This window comes from Anneissia japonica, unplaced genomic scaffold (genome assembly GCF_011630105.1).
Source record: "Anneissia japonica isolate Jap-2015-1 unplaced genomic scaffold, ASM1163010v1 scaffold171446_len717541_cov154, whole genome shotgun sequence".
NCBI classification, from domain to species: Eukaryota; Metazoa; Echinodermata; class Crinoidea; order Comatulida; family Comatulidae; genus Anneissia; species Anneissia japonica.
This window is the reverse complement of record NW_022696538.1, coordinates 271305-293853: the sequence shown is the minus strand read 5'-3', so window position 1 is coordinate 293853 and position 22549 is coordinate 271305. Positions and strand designations below refer to the sequence as shown.

Sequence of the window (22549 nt, the reverse complement as noted above, 5' to 3'; positions counted from 1 at the left end):
TATATGTACTATATATATGTGTAATAATAATAATATCAGCAAACTAACGGTAATAAAAACAACAATAATAATAACAACAATGACAACAATAATAAGAGCAATAATAATAACAATTAGTACAATGTAGTACCAGTGAATGACTTGTGGCCGAGTTGACTTGTGGCCGAGTTGATTTGTGGCCGAGATGACTTGTGGCCGAGTTGACTTGTGGCCGAGTTGACTGTAGCCAAACTTTTTGTGGCCGAGTTGACTTGTGGCCGAGTTAACTTGTGGCCGAATTGACTTGTGGCCGAGTTGACTTGTGGCCGAGTTGACTGTGACCGAGTTGACTTGTGGCCGAGTTGGATCGAATTCTACCCCAAACCTGACACACGTATTCAAGCACTGGACGTATAAAGGACATGAAAAAACGGAGAAGTGCGAAGGTATCTAAACCAGATTTCCTAAGTTGTTTAAAAAAATAGAGGCGCTGGTTACTACGTTTAGTCATATCGTCAATTTGAACATCCCACTTCAGATTTTCAGTTATGTGTATGCCTAGCAGCTTAACAGAGCTCAACTTTTCGATAACACTGCCATCATCCGTGAGAACAGGTATCACATCTAACCTCTTTCGTTTGGTAGAGATGACTATTTCTTTTGTTTTCTTTTTATTTAGGCGCATCTGATTTATCGCTGACCACTCGTTTATAATAGAAAATGAGTCTTTCATTTTGTCATTTCTGGCACCCGGATGGAGTTCTTCCATTATTGTCTTATCGTCCATATATTTAATCACTTCTAAATCTGTATAGTCATAATGAAGCCCCAAAAAATGTTCATGATCTTTTTTCAGTTTTTTCGGCAACCACAGAGACCTAATTAATATGTGTGATGTACCATAGAAATTAAAAACTTAAAAACATTGTCTTTGATGTATTTACTTTACCTACTTTAAAGCTGTGAGTCCACAGCCACCTCAGCCCAACCATGGTTGGGGCTGAGGTGAGAAAATATGAGTAGTGTCTTTAGATGGTCAGAAATGACACTTTTATATAGTAAAATTCATCATCATCGCATTACCATTATATAGTTGAAGCGCCAGCAAATTTATCATGATATTTTATCAGGGATTTTCAGTAACAACAGAGATCTAATTAAAATGAGTGATGTACCATAGAAGATAAAACTAAAGAAACACTTTCTTTGATGATACTTGACCTACCTCAAATTCATGAGGCCACATCCACCTCAGCCCCAACATTGATGTTGAGAACATGTGAGGAAATAGCACCTCTAGGTGACCAGAAATGACACTTTTACATAGTAAAATTCATCATCACATCACCATATACAGTATAGTCAAAATGAAGCACCAACAAATTCTCATGATCTTTTATCAGTTATTTTTGGCAACCATAGAAATCTAATTAATATGTTTGATGTATGGTACTATAGAAAATAAAACTAAAAAACATTGTGCTTGATGTATTTACTTTACCTACTTCAAAACCGTGAGTCCACACCCATCTCAGCCCAACCACAGACAAACAGACACACAGAAAGACGCAACTCATTGCAATACCCTCGCCCCACGAAGTGGTAAAAATTCAGTAAAAAATGTAATAAAATTCTTCTATTATGTATAATAATAACAGCAAATAAATTTCATGTTCCCATTTCATGTTCCCATAGCTTAAACAAGGTTGTTGATATTTTGAAAAAAATTAGAATTAAGTTGTCTGGGTTGAAATGTTAATTTTAGATTTTTACTGAATTTTATATTTACTAGATCTCATTTAAAAGATTTTAGTTTTTTAAATTATTATATTTACATTAACTTTAGACATTATGTTCTTTCTGTGCAAGTACCACATTATTTTTTTTAAATTGTTCTAAAAGTGAAACTTCGGACTATATTCAAATGATCTCAGATGACTTATGCAAAATGACAAAATTGGTTACTATAAGAATATTTTTAGTGTGGATCTCACGAAGGATAAACCATTAATTCTGAAGACTTGTTTGCAGTGGGATCCTTCTGTTGATGGATTGCGCAGTACACTGGGATAAAATCCCCTTACTCTCTCATGTGTGAACGATGGTGCACTTTTGTGACTAAACGTGTTTAGCCCTCCAGCTGAAACACAAGGAGAGCATCGAATGGCATTTACCAGGGACCAAAGGATCTTCACGGTTCGGCACACACACTGTAGGTAATACCAGGCTAACTGCAGTTACTTTGCGTATACTCTCAATACATGAACAGTATGCTTATGTATACCAGTGCAGTGAAAGTATTGCAAATTTCTTTTTGAAACTTCAATAAAAACTGAGCTACAAAGTATATGCAAAGTCAAGGTTTAAACTATTAGTTTATAATATATCCTTATTCTTACACATTCAGTGTTACACAGTCTCCAACAAGGAAACTATTGTTTAAAATTGCATTCTGCTTTACATTAAGACTGCAAGACAACTGTCAGAATATTGGATATATTTCCAGCCATGAATATTACAAGTTATGTGAGGTGTCTGGTCATCCTTATGTCTATCACATCTAGTTGCTCTGAATATTCTTCTATCTCTTTATCTGTTGATGACTATGTTTTCGAGATTTCACCAGATAATCCAGTCTATGAAGGGTTCAACGTGACAATATCTTGTTTTGTCAATTTATCATCTTATTTTAAGTATGATGGTGTACTGTTTATGGATTCTTACAAACTAAAAGATGGAGCCTGGAAAATATTAACTATAGAATCATTTAATTTATCTGATTCAAGAACGAGCAATGGATTTTTAATTATAACAAACATTCATAACATGTCACTGGAATATAGTGGAATATATTGCTGTCATCTATATCCAATTTCTATTAATGAAGAAGTTTGCAGTCTTCTGACTGTTATTCCTTCTACCCAACTTCCCCTTCCTCTCTGCATAAATGTCAACACACTTGTTGGAAATGCTATCACATGTTCTTCATTCCCTGGGGACTCCTTGCAGTGGTTCAGAAATGACATCTTACAATCCACCTCAGAAACAATTGATGGCAATCTTAGTCTGTCATTGAATCTCAAAGAGGACAACTTTGCAACGTTTAAATGTACTGCAGTGTTCAATGGACACAAGAGATCTTGTGAGATTGTTCCTTTAACAGCTTCCATCACTAAACATCCTCCAGAAGCCATAGCAGAGAATGAGATGGTAATGTTCAAGTGTGATCCAACAGGCTATCCACCAACAATAAACATCAATTGGTACATTGCATCAACCGCCATCAATGATCTAATGAATGAGGTTGATTTTGACATCATCACAATAGACAACCAAGAATTCCTTGTGATGAAAAGTGTATCAAAAGAACTAAATGGAACACATGTTGCTTGTATTATTACATTAGAAGGAATGGTAGATTTAAGTATTTCTACCAAATTAGATATATTGGAAAACAATGTCATACCAATGGATGACATTCCACATGGAGACAATTTCATCAAATACATATTAGCTGCTGGGAACATTGCATCCATATTCATCATAGCAATTGTAATGTTGTGTTGCTGTAGGGAGTACAAACTGAAAAAGGAACTGCAAAGAAGAAGAGCAAATCATCCACCAGGACACAAATTGGATGAAGACGGTTACTTGGAATATAAAGTAGAAGAGGAGACTCAATATCAAGCCATTGGTGGTGATGATGATGATAATATTTACCAAACTATAGATGAGAACACTAATGTGTAAACAAGTAGGATGTATTATTTGATAAACAGGACACTGGGGTGTAAATATAATACTATGGTGTAATTATTGAAATGTGTATGTGGCAAGGACAAGCCAAACCAGTCACTCGTCAGAAAACTCAATTTTTCTTCAAAGTTTACGATTTTAGGCATTTCTTAGTCAGAAACCATCACCAAATCATTAAAAATTGTTGTTTTAACATGGAAAATGAGGAAAATAACAGCATAGCATGATGTATAGATATATAAAAATTAGTTTAGTGCAATAAAATAGATTTCCAATATTTTGACATTCCAGCATGTTTTGGCCATTATCTCCAAAACAGGATTTGCGACGAGTGACTGGTTTGGCTTGTCTTTGCCACATATAATCTATAAAAAATGATAGTAATGTAAACAAATTACGCTACAGTGTCAATACTTACTGTAGATAGTCTAGCAAAAAACTAAAGAGTTACTGCTATAGTACCTACATTTTTTACAGTATAAATCTTAAAATGTATTTTTTTAAATACTGCTCAAAATGTATATTTCATAAAGTTTTTATTTTTTTAACTAACAATTTGGTCCTAATCATATGTAAAATTGCTGTAGCTTTTGTATGTTCAAGTTCAAATTATCTTCCTTGCAATAACAATATGGTATCTTGGATTGGATTTTTACAATATAATGTACAATCAAAATTAAAACACAAAAAACAGAAAGACATCAATCCAACAACCACAATCTTCAAAAGATTGAACAGTTTTGAAAAAATGAATAGAGAAATTAGGAATATATTCAATTTTTTTTTGTTATGCCTATGTGCATAATTATTATACTTCCTATAGATAACATTATTGCACAATGATTAATTCAACAATTAAAAAAATATATATAAATATTACAGTATTATAATAAAATATAATAATATTCAAGTATTAATTTTGTAGCGAAACACTTGCCTTCAAGCAACTGCATATTTACATTTATTAAAATACAGTTATCACCATTTTTTGTTGTATCTGAGTATTTACCAATTAAATAAAATATTGAATTAAATTAAATTCTAGTTATTCTTGTCATATGCTTAACAGGATTTAAAAAAATCTAATGACATATTTGCAAGGCCACTGAGCAACCTTGTATTAACAAAAACAATTTAATGTATATAATTGCCTTTACTTGCTTGACCTGTCTTACTGTGGAAATTGAAGCTGAATCTTTCCTTCAATGAACAGAAAATATTAAAGCTTTCATGCACTCTTTGTTTACAATTTTATGCTCAGTTTTATTATTTTTTTACTGATGGTCAGCATTGGGCCATAAATTTTCAAGCCAAAGATTGTAAGTCAGCCAAACATATCAGGTTTTTATTTATTTTTGAAGGCCTCGATAAAATTGCTGACTGTTGAATTACCCGAGACTTATTGGTGATCCGCTTCAAGAGCGGATCACCTCTTGTTATTGTCAGGTTCTTCTTCATTGGTGATCCGCTTCTCGAGCAGATCACCTCTTGTTATTGTACTGGATCATCATCTTTTTTTTTTATTCTCACCTCTCCCCTTTTCTGTTCGCACAATATCTCAAAATTGCCGCGAGCTACGCACACAGCCACTTCATCGAAAATTTTGGCTTGGCCTGGAATAGTCACGGTAAGCTTTTCAACGTGCTCAGTCATGCGTTTTTACATTATCGACCATATCATCCTAACCAATTGTCATTTCTCAATCATATTAAGTGGGCATAAACTTCAGATCAAGGTTGAATGTCACGTCATAATTAACGCGCACGCATGCGTCCAAATTTCAAAATGCTCAAAAATACTTTTTGACTAAATTAGAGCACGTTTCAGGCCATTTTGAGCATTCAATTTTTTTTTTTTAATTTTCCACTACACGCACATATTTTTACGCGCCCAGCACGTACGGAAGCTAGACATTACGTTTTTTCACATATTTTGGGTTCCTGACATTGTTTTCACAATTTTCCATTCTTTTCAGTCATCTTATGGTCAATAGCAGTGCCGTACACATGCATCAAACATACGGTAGTCATCTTTGCGCACGTTCGTGCCGATATACAGTGAAAATATGCTAAAATCATTTATAGCTCCATAGGATGATCAGTGACGCCCAATTTTTATTACATAATCTGAAAGCTGATGAGTTGTAAATATGATTTTATAGATCATAATGGCTGATCAGACATTGTGACGTCATCATATTGTCATCTGAATTCAATAAAGCTGAATTTTATTGATGACGTCATTTTTTAAAATTCGCATTTGAGCGTATCTTGCTTATCCTTGACTGATTGTTTATAAATTGACCTTCCAGAAGTAGAAAGTCTAGTATTATAGTTATGAAATAGGTTAGTGAACTCAATACCAATATTTAAATGTACAGTACAGGGAATATATGACATTTATAATTTTGAAAATTTGAATACATTTACATTCAGCAACTCTAGTTGAAACAGGTAGCCAATTTAATTTTATATATTCATCAACCAACATGAGTTCGTGGATGAAGTCCCAAAACACATCTTATAACCTTATTTTGGGATGTTTGGAGTTTATTTTTAAGTTTTTGAGTAAGCGAAGAGAACCACGTACAGCACCCATATAGTGACATTGTATAAGTGAAGACCCAAGTAATTTCAGTGATTTATGTTAGATATTTTCTATTTCTGAAAAGAAATTTAAGTCTACCTTACCTAAGCCTTTCGTACCAGTGGATTTACCGCTAAGGTGCTGATCAAGATCAAAACCCAGGTACTTAATACAAGTTCTGGCATTTATCTTGGAATTATTAAAGGTAATATCCAGTTTTAATTGTCTTCTACACATATTTTGTGTTCCATATAATATGGATTCAGTTTTGTCTAAATGTAGCCTTAGTTTATTATCAATAAGCAATTTATTTATAGATTTTAGTTCTTCATTTAATTGAGTTTCAGTATGTTTTACATTATTACTTGATACCATTTACTGAGATGTACACATCATGTTTGCTATAGAAACTCCAATAAAAACTGAGCTACAAAATTTATATAAAGTCAAGTGAAACAAAATTAGTTTATAATACTTTATGTTTCTTATATTCAGTGTAGCACTGATATTTGCAGTCTCCAACAAAGGAACTTCTGTCCAAAATTGTATCCTGCTTTACATTGAGGCAACTGTCTGAATATTGGATATATTTTCAGTGATGATTTTTACAAGTTATTTGAAGTGTCTAATCATCCTTATGTCTATCACATCTAGTTTCTCTGAATCTCCTTCTGTCTCTTCATCCCGTGATGTTTTTGGTTTTAAGATTTCTCCAGGAAATTCAGTCTATGAAGGGATTAACATGACAGCAACTTGTTGGGCAGATTTATCATCTTTTTATAAATCTTCTTTATTTTGGCATTATATTGATATGACCATATATTACACGTTAGAAAATGGAGAGTGGAAAATATTGATGAAAGAATCAATATATATATTCAATTCATGTACAAAGACAATTTACATTAATAATGTGTCAGTGAAACATAGTAGAATGTATTGCTGTAATTTATTTCCATTGATTAGCAGAGAAGAATGCAGTTTCCTGACTGTTATCCCTTCTGCTCAACTTCCCCTCCCTACCTGCATATATGTCAACACACTTGTTGGATGTGTAACTACATGTTCTTCATTTCACGAGGACTCCTTGCATTGGTACAGAAATGATATCTTACAATCTACATCAGAAAGAATTGATGGCAATCTTAGTCTTGCACTGAATCTACAAGAAGACAACTTTGCAATATTTAAATGTACTGCAATGTTCAATGGCCACCAGAGATCTTGTGAGATTGTTCCTTTAAGAGCTTCCATCACTAAACATCCTCCAGAAGCCATAGCAGAGAATGAAATGGTAATGTTCAAGTGTGATCCCACAGGATATCCACCAACAATAAACATCAGTTGGTCCGTTGGATCAACTGCAATCAGTGATTTAATGGAAGAGGTGGAGTTCAACATCATTACAATGAAGAACCAAGAATTTCTTGTGATAAAAAATGTATCAAATGAACTAAATGACATGCATATTGCTTGTATTTTTACGTTGGATGGAATGTTAGATTTAAATGTTTCTATCAAATTAGATATGTTGAAAAACAATGTCATTCCAGTGGATGACAGTCCACATGCAGACAGTTTCATTAAATACATAATTCCTTTGAACATTGTATCCATATTTGTCATAGCGATTGTAATTTTGTGTTGCTATAGTGAGTGCAGACTGAAAAAGGAACTGCAAAGAAAAACAGCAAGTCTTCCACCAGGACACAAATTAGGTGAAGATGGTTACTTGGAATATAAAGTAGAAGAGGACACTCAATATCCAGCCAGTGATAATGATGATGATTACCAAACTATTGATGAGAACACTAATGCTGTAATATTAAGTAACAAGGACATGAAGATGTATGAAACTTCGGTGTAAATGACACTGTATAACTCTATTAAGATAAATACGTTTTTAATACAGAGAAAGTCTAGTGAATAATAAAATATTTACTGCAGCCTAATTCTAACACTGTAGGAACTTGAAAGTATCAAAATATATTGCTTAGTTTGTATATTTCATCAGCGAGTTGTTATGGTGACTGGAGATCCAACGCTGTCCTCTAAACAGCGATTATAGCCTAAAGCCACAATAAACCAATTAAGAACAAACAACCGTCGATTATGAAGGCCGTTTACGAGCTTTAACGAGGCCTTCGATTTATGATTATACAGACCGGTTCCACAGCACAGCACAGCAGTCGGGGAGGGGGGGCGAGGACATAAACAGCATACCAAGAGTCCGAGTTTACCCTATTAGTAAATCCCTATGCGCAGTTTAAGTTCATAGTTCAACCATTGTTCTTTCGATGCTCTGTTGATCGGTATTTCACAGCCTCTATTTCACCGAAAAAAGCAACAAAATCTGAAAATTTTTTGTTTGTACTTGCGTGAAAGTTAACAATGCCTCTAATTTTAGAGGAATTTTGAGGATGATTTAAACACCTTCCTAACAATGAATCCTGGTGTTATAGGTACGTGCTTATACCCCTGGTACCCAACAATAAGCTGTGCCCATGCATCTTCGTAGAGAAAATTTTAGATTTGACGATTTGTCAGGCGATGACGTCATTGCACAGTTTTTGTTGTGTGGTAATTGCTATTTAGGGATAGGCCTGCATTTAACATGGTTAGGTTTAATCTCCCTGATTTCATTCAATATTTACTGTAGTTCTTATCAATTAAATTAATTTGCTATAGTCTTTGTATATACCCTTAAATGCCTGGGAGTAAATGTAAGGTTTTTTTTGTTGTGGTAAAACTTCTGTAAAATGTTATTTTATTTATTTCAACAACGGTAATTGAATTCTGGTGTGAAAGTCAGTACAACAGGACAATCAATCCCCTACTTTTTTCTAAAGAGGGTACTTCGTTGTTAAACATTTAAATGAGACCCTATTGTGTAAGGGACCAACGCTTTGCATGTCTTGTCAACTAACAGTGAGCATTCTTATACTTGCATTTCAGCCATTTCTTGCAGAGGATGGAATTAAAAAATATTATTAAACAATTGATGATTTGCTTATTTTGAATTCAATTTGTAGAAAGGGTTAACGCAGTAGGAATGGTTTCGTTTCCCAACCTCGAGGTCGGATTTAGATTCCTCGCTGTGCATTTCAATTTACTGTATCAACTTTTCTGTCAGGAATACAAATAGGTACCTGTTTTGTTGCCTACTCCTGTGCTGATTACAATGGAAACCTAAGCATTTGGACTCACTGACTTGGGACAGAAGTGCTTTATATGTCTTTTTAAAAAAAAGAAAGGCACTAATATAAATAAACGGATAAATACAATCAATTAATAATTAAATTAAATTACATACTAAGATACTACATTGTAAATATTAAGGAAGTCTGGCAAGAGAGCACCAAGATGTAAATACTGAAATTGATTGCAAGATAATCAATGAAAATATATTGTGTAAATAATTGAACAGATAGTCCGATGATAATGGTTACTAAATATATAAAATGCCATAGGCTATATACACCAATATTTAACTTCATGTAATAACATCACTTTATTCTATATAAAACAGTTGTGTTGCTTGATTTTACAGTGGCATAACTCCTATGAGCTCTCACTGGCTGCCAGGACCTTAAACCTTGAGAGATAATGGGATATTAATCAACATTTTCATATACAATTTTGTATTTAGATATTTCCTACAATGAAGAACAAGTAAAAAAGCACAGTGTCAGAACCAAGCTAAGGTCTGGCAAACAGGACCCCTGTTGTAGAATGTAGACATTTGTTGAGGATGAGCCAATCACTTTGTCGGGTAACACTGATTTGAAAAAGCATTTCAGGCTAAGAATGCCATTTAGGGGTTCTAGGTACCCTTTTTAAAAATTTGCATGATGCCTGAGGTTTGTGTGTGTGCATGGAGGTATAAAGTGTGTGTGTGTGTGTGTGTGTCAGGGATCTTGACCTCTTGTTGTGGATCTAGAATGTCCTGCCTGGATCCTTGTACTCCTCGTTAAGAATCTCTGGCGCCACCACTGAACTAGAGTAGAATTTTTAACCTCAACTTTGAGGAATCACACCCACTTTACCAACTTTTCCAAATCATAATCTTTAATAGTATATTCTTTATAAACAAATTACTTTTTCGAAGTCGAGTCTAGAAAGAGCCTTTTGCATCATATCCATTAATGCTATCATAAACTGTGCACTAATTGTAATTTTTACTATGTACTATATGCAGTGCAGAGAAAAGCAACTGAACAATTCAGAATTGCACTATTTGAAGCCCATTTACAAGTGACTTTCAATGGATAAACTCAGTGTAAAAAAGCGCAGTGTCAGAACCAAGCTAAGGTCTGGCAAACAGGATCCCTGTTGTGAATGTAGACATTTGTTGGGGATGAACCATAACTTTAGGTATCTGTATTAACGAAGTTAATCATGGGAAGGATTAATTGCCCTCTAACGTTATGAATATTAATCAACACCCATGAGCACATTGTTTGTAGGTACCATTGCCTTCCCTCCAAGCTACAGTATAGCCCAGCCTTTTGCTGATAATAATGATAATAATGATTCTTTATTTTGTCCTTGTACATGTCTAGTATATTTGTAAGATAATTTTGTGCATATGTTTGTCTTATTGTAAAGAGATTGTCACTTAACCTTTTTGTTCTGTTTTATCTCTATCTTTATATTGTAGTGTATCTATTTTTTTTTGTTTTTTGTTGTTTTTTTTTGTTGCTGTTGCCAGAGTATGGAGAGTTCAGAGTTCATACAGTTCCTTTTTCCTTCTCAGCTTGATCTCGGTGATAGTATCAGGAGCTGGCGCATGTTGGAGCGTTTGAGTCTGCGAAATAACAAGTTAAGTCAGGTCAGTATTGGAGGTGTTTAATGTTTTATTTATGATCATGTCATTTTGTCAACCAATCAGAAGCTGACAAGTGATTTATTGCAATGTTCTGCAACCAATGGGACTCGATCCAATGTTTGGGTCGCGTGCCAAATTTTTGATTGGTCGCATAATCTTTTCAGATCACGAAAAATTTGAATAATACGAACGGCGACAAACAACATATTACAGTAAAAAAAAGTGCATTGAAAGTGCATGGCATGTGCGTCTGTTTACTTTTGTAGTGCGTGCATTATCAATAGTTTCATGTTGGATAATACTGTTTACTATCAAAACATTAATTACTTCAGGTATGTCAACTTGAAAGTGTTAAATTTGTTCAGTACAATGTGTTTGGCTTTCAGATAAAAAAAATAACAAGAACAATTTTCTCATTCTCAATTAAACATGACTATGTGTCTTTGCATAACCCATAAATTTCTGTCAAAAAATATATTGAATTATGTAGTAAAATATCTGTCTGAACAATGACAAACAATACATTACAGTAAACAAAAATGCAATGAAAGTGCACGCCATGTGTGTCTGTTTACTTTTGATATCAATAGTTACATGTCAGATAATACTTTATACTATCAAAACATTTTTGCTTCGGGTATTGCATCATGAAAGTTTTAAATTTGTTCATTACCATGTGTTTGGCTTTCAGATAAAAAATGTAACAAGAACAATTTTCTCGTCAATTAAATGTGTCTATCAACATAACCTATAAATTTCTGACAACAAATCTAGGGAAAAATGTAAAATGTCTGTCAATCATTTATATTTAAAAAGTCCTTAACTTATTGAAAGATATGTTAATGACTTATTTGGTTTTGTTAGGTGAGTAATTCAAAATGATATTTTATGGGGTTTTAAATTGATTTTGTGGGTGCTGGTATCTTTTAATTGGTTAACAAAAGAATCAAGTGGGTTGTTGATATTCACTGTCCCTTCCGGCCCGCGAGTATAAAATGATGGACGTGATGTATTGACTTAATTCACTCAAATGAAAGAAAAAAACATTGAATCATTTTACCATGGCATTCAGGTGAGAAGTTAGCATTTGAGTTTGATGGGTCAGGGAACAGTGAAATTCACTGTTCCCTGGATGGGTCACATCTGAGTGCTTGACATTAATTTCGGTTGTGGGTTGTGGAATGGGGATTTAGTTATATGTTACCAGTGTATAATTTGGCAGTCTATTTGGGCTGATATTAGGAAGTATGAAATATGGGATGATACAATAGGAATAATGTTGAATGGAAGAGCAGATAGCTCAGTTGGCTAAACTGTTGCCACTGGCTGTGTGTGGTGTTTGTGCAGCTATAGAGTAAATTGAAGGATATGCAATTTTTGGGGTAACCCCATCAGGGTATGCCTATATAGGGCCTCAATAACTTAAGGAAATTTTGAAAGTTGATGTTTAAATGCATATTCCACTGCTGTGAATCATATTCCAGCCTCCCACTGTAGTTCACTAATTAATTTTAACATTGAACAATTGAAAAATTTAATGAACAGAATAGGATGAGCATGAAAAGACCTAGAAGAGAAGTATATAACACATTCATATCTATAGTATACAAATATAGACTGCTCATGAGGGGAACAGTGAAATTTATTGCCCCGAGGTGATGTGGAGACCGTAGCCTTCCTGAGGGCAGAGGGAAGATAGACTACGCTCTCCACATCACCGAGGGGCTTTAGATTTTAGCCTTCCCCGAATCTAGAGCAGTCAATATTTGTTTTATACCTCATTCTACGAGACCTAAAAAGTAATGAAAAGAGTACACACCAAGGAGGCCATAGGCTACTTCTTAGGGCTAGGTGATCCAAGGGCCAATCTCTCTCAGTGCCATAGAAGTAGCGTCCCCACCGTCCGTGCATGTCATAAATTTCATAGCAACGTTATAGGTGGCAGCCTATTACACATTGCAACAGGTCAAAAACATTGCAACAGGTCAAAAAGTACATTTAGGGTGATAGTACAGTACTTCAGCCCTGGGAAAATATCATTCAAACCTTCGTCATAGGAGTGATGATTGAATTATTGCCCGCTTCTCCGGATCAATGTATGGTATGATTCTCATCAATATCACCATGGCAAACACCTTGTATGCGTGGTTCAACAGTCCCAACGCCCTGTAGTTTCTTCGGTCGTTCTTATTTTTCTTTTTATAGAACATCATCATTTCACCTGTGACAAGATCTTCTGGAACTATTTCTGTATCCCATATGGTTTGGATTAATATGAAGAGTTCATAGCATGCAGATTGGTTGTTATTATACTGCTCTACGGGAACTGCATCATGTCCTGGGGCTTTGCCAGATTTTAGTTTTGATACACATAACACAACTTCTTCGAGACTGATTTCTGGCTCTAATATTGTTTCTGGAAGGTCATTTAAGTCAACATATGTTTCGGTTGGTAATGATGCGAATTTATCTTCGAGAAAGGTAGCCCATGATTCTAACTGTTGCTGTGTGCTAGTTATGGGATTTCCTTGGAGATCCTTTGAGGGCTGGCAGAATGTGTTGCTCTTTCCCGTTGATGAAATTTTCTTTATCAACCGATATACTTCTTTATAATTTCCAACTGACGCTGAAGTTTCCATGTCACTGATTATGTCGTTGATATAATTTCTATAGTCATTTCTTGTTGATCTACTGATCTGTTTGTGCATTTGCATACGCTGAGCTTGGTCCAGTCTATCCCATTTCTGCATTCTTTCAAAAACAAGAGACTTTGTTGTTTCACTAGTATCCCATTTTCTTTGGTATTGTGGTTTTTCGTTTGGAATAGCTTCCTGGGCTTTTAGCATTGCTGATTTTAATCTTTCCCACTGGTCGGCTGGCGATATAGGTCGTTCCGTTTTTTCAAGGGTCTCCTGTAGTAAAATACGATGTTTTAGTGCCACATTTGGTCTTTTCAAAGCAGAGAAATCCTTCCTATGTGATCGTCGATCACACTTTAAGCGCAATTTAAACGTGATTGAAACAAGGGCGTGATCGAATTTTCGCCCATAGGCTTGTATTGGTAGTCCCCAGGTAGTCCTACTCCCTCTCACGGATGATGACCACCTGGAGCTAGTTATGATGTAATCAATCTGACTTGGTGGTTTTTGGGCGACCTTGTTCATGTACGTCGCGTTAGTGTGTCGTCGAGGTGGTTGGAGATATGTGCTAATTGCTTTCAGTGAGTATGACTTCAAGATTTCAAGCAGTCGATTTTGAAAGTTAATGTTTAAATGCATATTCCACTGCTTTGAATCATATTTCAGCCTCCCACTGTAGTTCACTAATTAATTTTAACATTGAACAATTGAAAAATTTAATGAACAGAATAGGATGAGCATGAAAAGACCTAGAAGAGAACTATAACACATTCATATCTACAGTATACAAATATAGACTGCTCATGAGGGGAACAGTGAAATCTATTGCCCTGAGGTGATGTGGGAACCGTAACCTAGTCCTGAGGGTCGAGGGAAGATAGGCTATGGTCTCCACATCACCGAGGGGCTTTAGATTTTAGCTTTCCCCGAATCTAGAGCAGTCAATATTTGTTTTATACCTCATTCTACGAGACCTAAAAAGTAATGAAAAGAATACACACCAAGGAGGCCATAGGCTACTTCTTAGGGCTAGGTGATCCAAGGGCCAATCTCTCTCAGCGTCATAGAAGTAGCGTCCCCTTTACCGTCCGTGCATGTCATAAATTTCATAGCAACATTATAGGTGGCAGCCTATTACACATTGCAACAGGGCAAAAAGTACATTTAGGGTGATAGTACAGTACTTCAGCCCTGGGAAAATATCATTCAAACCTTCGTCATAGGAGTGATGATTGAATTATTGCCCGCTTCTCAACCAATCAGATGCCTAGAAGCTATGTATGCGGTATATAATTATTTACATTTATTTTATTTGTTACCTCTGCCAAAGGAGGTTGTGTATTCACCGCTGTCTGTCAGCAATATTCAAAAAAAGAGATTATTAAATTTTGTCTGTGGAAATTAGATTTTTTACCCCAAGCATAATTAATGGAATGGCTCGTCATACACGGTCTGCCTATTGTTCAGAATTCAGGCACAGGCCAGAAAATAATGGAATCGCCCATTATGCATGCCTGCGTATTTTACGTATTCTGGTTGTAGGTACAGTATGCACCACAGTATATGGAAGCTCTATTTTCCTGCTTCTCAACCTTTTTTTAGGTGGCCACCCACTTTCAGAATACACATGCTGTGGCGACCCAAGGTAAATACAGTGCCATACCAAAATGAAATTGGCATATTATGTGCTGATTACTTAGGTCCCAGGGATCAACCTTGGATAAATCGAACAAGTAGAGGTGAAAAATCATTCCAAAGTTTCCGAAAAATTCACACGTAAAAAGATCAAACAAACTCAAAAAGCAAAGGAGCAACTAATCATTTTAAACATTTTGTTTATTAACTGGTACGTCTTGTTAATGTGAGGTATTCCTGCCTAATTTTAATTGTCTTCCTTAGAGAGATTGGTGACAGTGCAACCATTAAAAGTTGATTTTAGGTTTTGGATTGACAATAATTTCTAGCTTTTGTCTTCGTAGCTACACCTGGGTGTATCTCATATGTTGGTTCCTTTGGCTGCTATACAAAAGTATTTTCCGCTTTGTTTTGAGATGCATTTTACCGGTTTTTTTAACATTTTTTTTAATAAGTCAGAAGCAATCTCACGACCCTCAGAAATGTTTTGGCGACCCAAATTTGCAGGGCTCTATTTTATTTTGTTTTGTTTGATATTTTCTTTTAAATTGTTCATTTGTATATTTACTTTACATATATTTAATATTTAATTTATTTAAATAATGTAGCAATGTTGTCTTTCCCTACATGAGGAATTATAATAATTATTGAAGCTCTTTACAAACATTAAAAGATTCTATTTTTAGTTATTTTTCAGTGAAAATGCCAATTTTGTATTTAACTTTTACAGTGCATTATATATATTGTTTCTATATTGCATTATAGATACCTAAAGAATTAGGGCAGTTGACGTCACTAACAACCCTTGACTTGAGTCAAAACCGTGAACTTTCAACTTTACCTGACGAGCTTGGAAGACTTAACAGATTATGGGAAGTAAGCCAGATGAAAAAATATTTTAGAGTAGTCTAGTTCAGGAGTAATTATTCAAAAGTACAAATACATTTTTTACATAAAAGTTTAGAAAATAAATGTTAAAAAAAACATGTTACAGTATGCTATATTGTAAATTAAAAAATAATAGAGTACATGGAACAATGTTTTAATAACCAATTTAAGTGAAATGACCAATTTCAGAATATGAATACATAATTTGACTCACTATGAATATGCTGAAAAATTCTAAAATGGGAACCAACTATAAGGTGAACAAATTTGGAGTAAAGAAACACCTTTAAACCTAATTGTAAATAGGTAAAAGTTACAAAACATTAAAATTGTCATTTGATCTAAAACTGTTAGAATGATTTATCATCAAAAATAATTAATAAACTAGATAAATTTTAGATATTTAATTTTCTCATGAAATGGAATTGTTTGTTTTTAGCTGCCACTTGATGGGTTGCGGTTAGACTTGCCTCCAGCCATTTTAAAGGGCAGAACCAAAGACATAGTGACCTTTCTCCATCAGAGGTTAAAACGAGCCGTTCCCTACAATCGTATGAAACTGATGCTAGTAGGTTATGGAGGTCGTGGGAAAACAACCTTGATACGCCGGCTTCAAAGGGAGAAGGTCTCAAAGAATATTGCAACTGTTGGTGTCAATGTTAAAGAGTGGAAGTAAGTTGTAATACACTATTTTAGGTCCACTAAAAACAAGTTCTCGTAATTTTGAAAACTCCGATGAGGGCAGTATAATATTGGCTATAGAATATATTGGCCCTTATATTAAATATGTTACACATTGGGTTCATAATTGCAATTAATTGCTACCACTAACAGGACACATTGCATAAATCGCGCAGTAGGTAACGCTGTGTTGTATAAGCAAGTTTGGAAAGTGCTAAAATTGAAAAAAAACTGTCTTAAATTAAAAAAAATAAAACTGAGCACCAACACTTTGTTAACTGATCGCGCCATCCATGCGACGTGTCCTATTAGCGGTAATGGCAGTAATTTACAGTCCTGTCATGCTCAAACCCCTATTTTGTTTTGTAGGTGTATGGGGCACTCTGGGGTCCAACTTAAAAATAATTAGAATTTTCATTAACAATAATTAGAATTTTCATGTGTACAAAATTAAAATGTGTTAAAATTAGAAAAAATAAAATGTTTTAAAAATTGGAAAAAAAATTAAAAATTGAATACCAAGACATTATTCGAATTCACAACCTTTGGTTCCGTTGATCCATAGGCTTTGCCAGCGAGCTGTCCGGCCATCTTTTGGACGGCCTACAATTATTTAGGATGGCCACTTTTACTGAGACGGCTTGGACGGCTTTGCCTAATCAGCTCGGCCTAGGCTAGCCTACAGTAATTGGGCCTGGTCTAGGACTACCTTTAGCAAATTCTTTATTTTTCAAATCTCTCGAATGTTAAACTAAAGCTAAATCGTATGTACGTTTGATAAAATCAACATTTATTGATTGAATGTATGTTGTTTTCGTACCAATATTCGGTGGGGATTCCCAAAGATGGGCGTGGCCCGCCAATCGGCTCAATGCCACACCCACTATCTTTCATTTTGGACGACTATTTCGTTTTTCTAGCTAAACTCTTGCTTTGAACACTTTGTTAACCGATCGTGCCATCCATGCGACATGTCCTAATTAGTGGTAATGTCAGTAATGTAGTCCTTGCTGAAACCCCTGTTTGGTTTTGTATGTGTATGGACCACCCTTGGGTCCAACAGGGTCCAACTTAAAAAAGGGCCATGAACATTTGTTGGAAATCTGCTCTAGTTTACATGGGGCCTTTTAACAAGTTTAGGGTGTAGTAACTTAATTATGTTATTTCCAACATTCCCTTTGATTTGTGTATATATTCCTTACTGTAAGGTCAATCAAACCATCTGACCATCTTTTATATATTTTGTTTTCAATAGAATATCTGTTAAGCATGACCGGAAGCCTGTTGATTTCTTGTTAAGTACTTGGGACTTTGCAGGCCAAGAAGACTTCTATAGTACTCACCCTTGCTTTTTAACAGGAAGAGCGCTTTATTTAGTGAGTATTATAGTGTTGCAACGTCAATGTGATTTTTGATTTTATTTATTTTTGAATTTGTAATTTTTGTAAGATGGATTTTTAACCTCCTATTGCTAATGTGGTATATTCATTTGTCCCTGTGCCATCATAAGTACTATAGCGTAGTATTCACATGGCCTCTAGTACTCACATATCACACAACTTTATGTCGCCCTTGCGACTTGACTTAACTGGTATCAACTGACCTCAACTAGTTGCTGGTCACTCTCATCAGCATTCGCTCAGCTACAAGCAACTTTGCAGAACTAGTTGCCCAGAGCATTTACATTGCTTCCAACTGTAGAGTGGTTGTATCTACAACTGGTTGCCATTTGATACAGTGCCTTAGCATGAATGGCACCCATGCAGTTAATAGATTTGAGTTACTACTACTGTCACATGACTATTCAATTATTTTAGGTTGCTTTTGATTGCAAGGAGCACTTATTTCACTTCAAATCACTCGACTTGCAGTGCTGTCAGTTGCTCACACCACCATTGTTTCATGATTGCATTTACGAAAGTTCACAAATGTCACATGTGTAAAAACTAGTTCCAGATTTCTCTAATTTTTTTTATTCTCTTAACATTCTTTGTTTTCTGTATTTTTTTGACAGCATTAAATAATGCTGTGTATTCAAATGTTAATTAAATTTAGTTTCTTTTTGCATTCTTCAGGTAGTGTTTGACTTGAGCAAGGGAATAAATGAGATTAACACTATTCGTCCCTGGCTGCTGACCATTCAAGCACTGGCACCATCATGCCCTGTCATCTTGGTTGGCACTCACAAAGATAAGGTTCCAAAAGGTGTGTAAAATAAAAGTGTGAAAGGTATTTCCTTTATTTTCATAGTATCAAACTCGAATGTTCACTTAAATTAGTAGCAAATGTAGTGTGTTAGCAACAAAGCACAGTGGGTAAAGCATCTACAAAAAGCAAGTCATGATTTTGGACATTAAATGTCCTAAATAAATTGTATCCTTCCTGTAGATTTGTCAGCATTTCAAATAACATGTATCTCTTTGTGTTGGTGTATATCTATGTACATATTAATATCCCTCTGTGATACAAATTAATTATATCTTGTTTCCATCAACTTTGCCATTTATTCATTTAAATTACATGTTAGAGTATTTAGCTTCCACATTTTCAAAGCTCTCTGGAATTTCTTTGAGAACAGATTAATCTATAATGTTAATGACTTGTTCAATTTACTGTTGTTTACTATGATTCAAAAAGTACAATTCTTCAAAAGATTATTAATTACTGTATATTGTTAATGAAGTGAATAAAGCTGTTGCAAATTAGATTCATAGCAGTTTATATATTTAAATTTTTTCATGATTGTAGTCCTTCACAGCAAATGCTGTCTGAATGAGGGCCTCTTATACAAAAGGCAAACAATGAGTAAACATAAGAAAGCAAAACTACTTACCCTTTCAACAGATATGCTGCTACAAATACATAAAACAAAAACCTAGAAAATTACCCCTATATATGATAATCATGTATCATCTTCCAAAGTCAATAATAGAATGTTCTGTGATTTTCAGACATTATACTATGAAAAATATTATATTTGATGGAAGAAGTTTAAAGGGTTTATATAAAAACTATTCAGAGTCATTTAAGTTGTTGAATAAAGTTATATATAATAATATAAAAACTATAACAAAGGTATATTTAAACATCTGTTAATTTTATCATCCAATCAGATCAGCAAGATGTAATCCTATCCGGAATTAGTGAGCAGATCCAACAGCTTTGTTCTGTACGTGGTTTTCCAAAAATTCAAGAGTATGTGGAAGTCTCGAATACATCCGAGAATGAAAGCATCGATCATCTACGCAAAGTTATTGCAAGAGTTATTGAGAGGTAAAATTATGACACATGTTATCTCAAAGAAAAACTGTGATATTTGGATAAGTTTTTGGTTTTGTTTATAAAGTAATTATTGTTAAGATTATAATGAGGTTAGTTGAAGGTGATTCTCACATGACATTTTAGCATTATAGCATGTATTTATTCTACTTTTCCTAAAGGAAATATAAATAACTGAGAGCTCTCTACTCTTTGGATGACTATGTTGCAGCATTTCATCATTTCAGTTTAATCAGTTCATTCAGAGAGATAAAAACAAAACAATACAAAAGTACAGAAACAGATAAAAAGTACAAAGAACAATATCAACTGAATGAACTGAGGAATATACCCAAGAAAGTTTACAAGTAAACTTATTTCCATTGGGGTCCTCAAGACAGAAAGAAAACATTGAAAATTGCACTAAACCTAACCACTAAAAATCTTACCAATAATTCAATTACATTAAAATTGCATATTACCAAAGAAAATCAAACAAATCAAAGAAAGCAGCACATCAAAAAAAATATGAAGAAATTTATCAAAACTTCGCATGAATTTCATATTTTTAAAATTTCTAAATTTGCCACTCACTTTCTTGATCCCGATAACTTTTGATTTTGCTTCGTTAACTTTTCTTGTTTGTGGGGAGTGTAATAATATAATTTTCAATGTACAAATAATACTTAAATATGTACTATCAGTCAAAAAGACAAGCAAATACCTCAAAAATTAAAATAAAATTTGAATCTCATTTGAAATGATCAAATAAATTATTATGAGAAACAGATAAAAACAAAAAGTTTTTACTGATTTACAGACATTTTACTACAATAATCCTTAAATTGATTAACAGCCAATTTTTAATTTTAAGTTAATAACTTAAATATATAAGTAATAAGCAAATGAAATGTGGAATTAAAATTTTCATTTTTTTTTTTACCTCATGACTGATAGTACAATACATCTTTAAAAGCAGAAGAAAACTCAGAAAAACAAAATAATTTTCTATTTAATGATAAGTCACATGATAGTAAAGTTGGGTGTGAAGAAACACTAAGTGATAGATAATCAATTGTTTCAGAAAAACATGATTTAATTATTAATTGACTACAGTATTCGTAGAACGCCTGCCACACACTAGAGTAAACAGTCTAGCAGGCAGACATGAACAATTATTAGCAAAGTTGTTTGCCTCGCGGAATTGGAAAATGTATATGGTACTCCATTTTCAATAATTTTTTACTAAAGTAGTCAAATCCGTGTGATGAACTTAAGCTGCTAGCTGGCTGAAATTAATCTACCAATGACATCGCAAAGCTCATTTATTAAATAATTGGCATCCACTGCAAATTCGAGAATAAAGCTTAACAAAGTTTATTTGAGACTCCGTGAACTGTTTACTTAATCTGAGTACACTACAACGGTTATCAGCCAACACCATCCCATAGAAAATGCAACGCGACAATGCATATAAAATATTTTTGTCTTGACGATTCACTCAGGCTGTCACCGTAAATCACCAGACGGCGTCACTCTGTGAAGCACCCACGGATAGTGGGGATGGATTTAGCAGCTTATATGGTCGTACGACTGTCGTATAACGCAGTGTGTGTTTGGGTTTATGTGTGGCGGCCTGAAACAGCTTCGTAAAATGTTATTTGTGGCCGTTTGAGAAGTTGTATACTTTTGTGTGCGGCAGGTTTTTCTGATTATTCTCTTTTTTGGTTTTTTAGGATGAAAATTCGAGGAAAGCCAATAATAGGCCAGATGATCCCTTATAGCTACCTGGTAAGTTGGGCTGTCAATATAATTGAAATTCATATATGAATTAGTGGGTGTCAGTGTATGCTTCACCATGGCATATTTAGATCAATTCCCATCACTGATCTCCTTGTCTTTCTGTCTGTTAGTTGAATTTCAAGTTATTATTCATTTGTGTATACAGTATGTTATATAACTCCATACATTTTTAGAAAGAAGAGTAAATGATTGTCTCCTAGTATGTTTGGAAAGGTAGTTTTAGTGTAATGGGTTAATAATAATAATAATAATAATAATAATAATAATAATAATAATAATAATAATAATAATAATAATAAAAATTTAAAAAAATAAATAAATAAATAATAATAATAACTTCATTTTAAAAAAGTTCTTGAACTTGTGTTCAGGAATGCACATTGGGATATCTAAGATGGCCGGCTGAGAACTCCTGAACACAAGTTCAAGAACTTTTTTAAAATGAAGTTATTATTATTATTTATTTATTTATTTTTTAAAATTTTTATTATTATTA

General features: G+C 34.1%; 1 protein-coding gene across 1 annotated transcript in view; it reads left to right on the top strand.

Moving 5' to 3' along the window:
* LOC117102109 (leucine-rich repeat serine/threonine-protein kinase 2-like) overlaps positions 1-22549 on the top strand; it is a 75546-nt gene that overhangs the window by 51704 nt on the left and 1293 nt on the right. The window contains exons 35-41 of the mRNA XM_033242310.1: positions 11078-11152; positions 16189-16299; positions 16751-16983; positions 18248-18368; positions 19068-19197; positions 20106-20265; positions 21987-22041. Coding sequence (XP_033098201.1) covers positions 11078-11152; positions 16189-16299; positions 16751-16983; positions 18248-18368; positions 19068-19197; positions 20106-20265; positions 21987-22041 — 885 coding nt within the window. The remainder of the gene's footprint in view (positions 1-11077; positions 11153-16188; positions 16300-16750; positions 16984-18247; positions 18369-19067; positions 19198-20105; positions 20266-21986; positions 22042-22549) is intronic.